The following is a 6,501-nucleotide window of genomic DNA, read 5'->3' on the forward strand; positions in this document are numbered from 1 at the left end:
ACTTTGGTCAGCAGAAGTTTTACTGGAAGTTTCAAATCCACGAGGGATAACGGAATGATCCGTGTCAAACACCTGACTGAGAAAGGTGTCATTTAAGTCAACATCTGTGACATTATTTTTGAGAGTATTTTGATTCTCGGAAGTTTTCTTTGACATGGCTCGAGTAATGGCACATGATGGAGAAAAGGCCGGGATCGTCTTGTTCAATTGGCTCTGGATCCTGATCTAAACTAGGATTATCAGTCACAAGTGGATTAGTAATGACCTTGTCCCCGCAAGGTCGTTTCCAAGAAGAAGGTGAATCCCTTCAAAAGGCAAAAAAGGCCTAATACCTAAAGTCACAGGTCCAGAAACAAAGTCCGAAGACAAATAGACATTATGGAGAGGAACAGGAATGTAGTCATTGCAATCTACCCCCTTAATAAGAACTTTAGAACCTGAAAATGACTTTTCAGAAAACGGCAGGGTATCTGCCAACAAAAGAGACTGGGAAGCCCCGGTATCTCTTAAAATTTTGACAGGGGTAGCGGAAGAGAAATCACTAGAAAGTGATATAAAACCATTATGAATAAATGGTTCGAAAATACCCATAATGCTATCTTGAGAAGAATTGACCTTGACCTCATTAATTGGGGATAAGAGGGGTTTAACCTCAGAAAATGTGTTGCACACATTATTAGACTCTAATTGAGTTGATGAAGAAATAAAGCCGGTTGGCTTAGATCCACTTTGACCACTTTGACCTTCACGTTTTCTTTTCAATTTGAAACAATCTGACATTAAATGGCCGTCTTTCTTGCAATAATTACAAGAAAGTGTACCGAACTGTTTGTCAGAAGGAGATTGAGACTTGGGATCTGATGATGTGGAAGTGTTACTTGAATTTTGTGAACTGTTGTCATTTGATTTCCTACTCTCCTTTGAAAAATTCTTGGATGAAAAGGAGGAGTTAAATTTACCTGCATTGTTTCTGTATGAAAAGGACTGGGATGGTTTGCTGAGAAATGAAGATTTGTGAGTCAATGAGTAATCATCGGCCAAACGTGCAGCAACCTCCAAGGTATCTGCCTTTTGTTCATTGATAAACGTCTTGATGTCACTCCGAATGCACCTCTTAAATTCTTCAATCAAAACAAGCTGTCGTAATTTGTCATAATTCTGACTGACCTTTTCAGAAGAGCACCAACGATCAAACAGTTGTTCTTTTGTTCGAGCAAATTCAACATAAGTTTGATCCTTCACCTTCTCACAATCCCTAAATTTCTGACGGTAAGCTTCAGGCACCAACTCATAGCCCTTGAGAATTAATTCCTTCACAGAATCATAATCTGAAGCCTGCTCTACTGACAACTGAATGTAAATTTCTCTGGCTTTACCCACCAAAGCACTCTGCAAAAGCATAGACCAGGACTCCTTAGGCCAATTCAGACTCTGAGCAATTTTCTCAAAATGAAGGAAATATTTATCAACATCCTTTTCTTGGAAAGGGGGAACTAACCTGAAATGCTTAGTGATGTCAAACTTGTCTGAAGGGAAGAATTTTCCTGACTGTCCAAGCTCTAAACGTTTTATTTCTACCTGTAATCGCTGTTCTTCTAATCGCAATTCTTTTTCTCTCTGTCTTTCTTCCATTTCTAATCTTTCCTGCCTTTCTTTTCTTTCTGTCTTTCTTCCATTTCTAACTGCATTCGTATTTTTTCTTTTTCTAATGCCTGTCTCTCTTTTTCCATTTGTAATTCTTTTTCTTTCTGTCTTTCTTCCATTTGTAATTCTAGTTTCTTAATCTCCAAATTTGTCTGCAATTCTAATTCTAATTTTCTGAGTTCAGAGGAAGACTCAGGCTCATAATCATTTAAGGCAGACTCCTCAAAATGGCCAGAATTAACTAAATGTTTTGCAATCTTGAACTGTATTTCTCGCTTGCGCATAGATCTTTTGACATCTACTTTAAGGAAATTTGCCAGTGCTATGAGGTTTGTCTTTTCTGAGGGAATTAAATGTGTCCTGATCAAGGTCATCCATAAATTCGTCTGGCTTTGAATTCCGCCATGATTGAATTTTGCTGAGTTCACAGTATACAGTAGTTTTGAAAAGGCTGTCAAAATGTTGTCAAACGGCTCAAAATATTCGTCTCCCGGACGAGCCCCAATTTTGTTACGTGCAGAGAAAACGAACAAAAGGGTGAACTCAGCAGTAAACGTTTAAACAAAATTTATTACGAAAAAAAACTAATTGCTAAGTCAGGGATAGAGTACAAGCTTTAAAAGTGTACAGACTACTTATCTCAGCTGGGACGGCAAAGCTCCAGTCTCAGAGTTGTAACAGTCTGTCGGACGAATGAACAGTCCTTTGGCTTGCAGGCTTGCAGTTGCACAAAGTCCACAGTGTAAATCCAGCGTTGGCAGTGAAGGTCTTGAAAAGTCTTGAGAATGACTACTGCTGGAGTTTAGTAACACACAAGAGACACGATCCCAAAAGTCAGACTGGAAGCTGTGCACGTCCCTTTTATAAAGGCATGTAAGAACAATCTAGAACTTTTATTGACATGCTAATTACTGTTCTAAAATTATCTCTCTTACACAACTAATTAAATTCCAGAACATTCCAAACATGACTAATTGAATTCAAGGTTGTGAGGTCATTAAGGGCAGTGACCTTGAGAATGTTCTAGAGACTAATTGAACTCAGGTCATGATGAGTGTGGGGTAAATGACCTACATAACAATATCAAGCCCAGTTTGATTGGTGCCACAGATGAATGGTTGGAATGAACAAGCAGCAGGCACTGTTCTTGGCGTCTAGTTTGAAAGGACCTTTTCTGACCGTCTTACGTAATCTGCCAGGACAAAAGCGTCAAGATTATCAGGCCTTGGTAGCAGCATTATCTGGGAGGTATGGTACTGCACACCAGACTGACCTCTCCCGTGTCTGTTTTAAAAACAGAGTGAGACGTAAGGATGAGCGTCTACCTGACTTAGCAGGTGACATTGAGCGATTGGTGAGGTTGGCATATCCAACCATGTCCAGCGAATTACAGGATGACGTGGCATGTGATCAGTTTATTGATGCTATGAATGATGATGACATGCAACTGCGTCTGAAGCAAGCTAAACCAAATACTTTAAGGAGAGCTTTAGAGTTAGCATTGGAGTTGGAGTCCTTTTCAATCGCAAGCAAGAAAAGGGGACGCAATATTCGAAGTGATGACCTCATATGGAGAACCTCTACGCACAGTCAAGGTGATCCCAATGCAGCAGGGGATCATGGGGACACAGGCAAGATCATCGGGCAACTTGGCCTGATGTTCAAAAGATAATAGACAAATTTGATGCTAGACCCGATGGACCAGTGCGCTGAAGGGCCCAGCCATCACAGGACAAGAAATGTTGGAATTGTGACCAGGTTGGCCACTTTGCTAGAGATTGTCCTGGAGGAAAGGCTAATTTAACGGCAGCAACGCATGTTTCGGGAAACGAGTAGCAGCAGGGTTCATGGGGCAGACCTCAGCTGGTGCTATTGGTAACAACAGTGCCCCTGACATTGTTACCATACAAAACTGATGTACTGATGCAACAGAAAGGACAGCTGCCACAAAATATCACACTTGCTGAGAACTCGTACATACGATCAGCCTTTGGCGAGTCATCACCTGTCAAGGGACGGGGACTGTTATCTATCCAACTTGGCCAAACCATTGTACAGCATAATGTCTGGGTAGCCCACATTACTGATGATGTTCTCCTTGGTGCGAATTTCTTTGCTCAGCACAATAGTACACCAGACCTGATAAATAAATGCCTGCAGATTTGTGAAGAAGTTGTACCCTTTGATACGTCAGTTAGTTCAGCGGCAACTCAGGAGCTCACTTGCTGCAGAGTGGTGATTGATAGAAGTGTTACAATTCCACCTCTGAGTGAGGCTGTCATACCAGGCCGAATAACTGGACCAAGGCAGAACAGTAGCTGGGGATTGGTAGAACCTGGAAGGAATTTTAGCTGCAACGGTGTTGTTGTCGGGAAGACTCTGGTTGATGTTAGTGGTAATTGCATTCCAGTTCGGCTGATGAATGTAACTCGGCAAAGGAGAAGATTGAGAAAGGGCAATACACTGGGTCATGTTGAGTCTGTCTGCAGTGTCAAGAAGCCAGACATGGAGAGTATGCCTATAGAGGACCCCGCAATTAACAAAGACCGGTCTGAAATACCAGACTATTTGCAGGATCTTTATCTCCGTAGCTGTGATGGACTTTCCAAGGAACAACGTGATTCTTTAAGGAAGTTCTTTATAGAATTTCAGGATATGTTCTCCAGGGGAAACAAGGACTTGGGCAGAACAGGTATTGTGAAGCACACAATACATACAGGTAGCGCAGCACCAATCAGACATAGACCAAGGAGACTACCAACCGCAAAACAGGACGAGGCCTTGACGGAGATTAACAAGATGTACACAGACGGAATTATAGAGCCATCAAAAAGCCAATGGCAGCGCCTATTGTGCTTGTGGAAGAGAAAGATGGATCAACAAGATTTTGCGTAGACTACAGGAAGTTGAACGAGGTGACCCGGAAAGACTCTTACCCATTGCCCAGAATTGACACAACCCTTGATTCTCTGGCAGGCTCTCAACACTCTCATCATGGTTTTCAACACTGGACCTCAAGAGTGGGTAATGGCAGGTCGAAGTGGCAGGAGAAGACTGAGAGAAGACCAGTGTCACTGCTTGGAGTGGTTTGTGGCAGTCTGTTGTGATGCCCTTCGGATTATGTAATGCACCCGCCACCTTTGAGAGGCTGATGGAGCAAGTTCTGAGGGGTCTGCCATGGACCGTGGTGCTGGTCTATCTCGATGACATAATTGTGCATGGAAAGAGATTTGACGAAGAACTGAGCCACTTGAGGCAAGTCAAGAATCGCTTGCAAATAGCTAGGCTGAAGCTCAGTCCCAAGAAGTGTGAGTTATTCAGATGCCAAGTTACCGTCCTTGGACATGGTGTCAGCGAGGCTGATGTAACAACTGACATAAAAAAGACAGAAGCAGTGTCCAGGTGGCCAAATCCGTCCAATATTAGGGAAGTCCACGCATTCCTTGGTTTTTGCTCGTATTACCGAAGGTTTGTGGCATCATTTGCTGAAATAGCTAGATCACTGCATCAACTAACACAGAAAGGTCACAGATTTTCTTACCGTTGATTGTGTGACTGCGTTTAATGTCTTGAAGCAGAAGTTTACGTCTGCTCTAGTTCTTGGATTTCATTAGCCGGACGGACCCCTAATTGTTGATGCAGATGCAAGTGAAGGTGCTATAGGTGCAGTTCTCTCGCAGTGGCAGCAGGACAGTGAGGAACATGTGCTATCATATTACAGTAGTGTGCTGAGTGGCCCTGAATGTCGATATTGCGTCACTCGCAGAGAACTACAGGCTGTTGTTAGGGCATTTGACCAGTTCCACCACTACTTATATGGCAGAAAGTTCACTATTAGAACAGACTATTCAGCACTGCAATGGTTAATGAAGTTTCACAGCCCAGAGGGACAGACAGCTAGATGGCTCCAAAGCTCCAGGAGTGTGACTTTGTCATCCGTCATCGTGCTGGACGGAGCCATCTTAATGCTGACAGCCTTTCACGCAGGCCATGCGGAGACTCGTGCAAACACTGCAATAGGCAGGAAGAACGCAAACAGCAGAATGAGAAATCATCAGTGCAGCTGTCTGAAGAACAGCAGTGTGGACATTGGTCCCTTATAGCTAGGAAAGTTGACTCTCTACACGAAGCAGCTGTGTCTGATGACGGGAAGGTATCAGATCTCCGCGCAGCCTAACTACGGGATCCTGATATTAGACCCGTACTATTGTGGATTGATAGATCAAGAGATCGCCCCCAATGGTGTGTTGTTTCCCCGTATGGCCCAGTAACTAAAGCATATTGGTCCCAGTGGGATTCCCTTGAACTACATGGAGGTGTACTCTACCGCACATGGGAAAAGCCAAAGGGTGGCATCACCCAGCGACAACTGATACTACCCAAGGCCTGTCAGTCAGAAGTCCTGAAGCAGTTGCACGATACCCCTACTGAAGGGCACTGGTCAGTAAAGAAAATGTTGTCTCGTGTGAGAGATAGATTCTGTTGGGTAGGGTGCCGGCAATCTGTGGAGCTCTGGTATAAGAAGTGTGAGCTGTGTGCCAGAAGTAAAGGACTATACCATAAAAAGCATGCACCACTTGGCATATACAATGTCGGTGCCCCGATGGAAAGGTTGCCATTGATGTTCTTGGTCCACTGCCCGAGACACAAAGAGGGAACTGCTACATTATCATTGCTATGGACTATTTCAGCAAGTGGCCAGAAGCCTTTGCAGTACCGAATCAAGAAGCAGTCACGGTAGCTAGGAAGGTGCTTGATGAGTTTGTAAGTTTTTGTTTTGCGCCCCTCTGGAATTATTACACTTTGATCAAGGTCGGAATTTCGAGACAGCTGTGTTCCAGGAAATGTGTGAGCTTC

General features: G+C 43.5%; 1 protein-coding gene across 1 annotated transcript; it reads left to right on the plus strand.

The window, feature by feature from the left end:
- Positions 1-3,567: 3,567 nt before the first annotated feature.
- LOC139122303 (uncharacterized) lies at positions 3,568-4,539 on the plus strand. The gene has a single exon (XM_070687700.1). The coding sequence runs from the start codon at positions 3,568-3,570 to the stop codon at positions 4,537-4,539; it is 972 nt and encodes a 323-aa protein (XP_070543801.1).
- The last annotated feature ends 1,962 nt before the right edge of the window (positions 4,540-6,501 follow it).

Source organism: Ptychodera flava, chromosome 22 (assembly GCF_041260155.1).
Source record: "Ptychodera flava strain L36383 chromosome 22, AS_Pfla_20210202, whole genome shotgun sequence".
NCBI lineage: Eukaryota > Metazoa > Hemichordata > Enteropneusta > Ptychoderidae > Ptychodera > Ptychodera flava.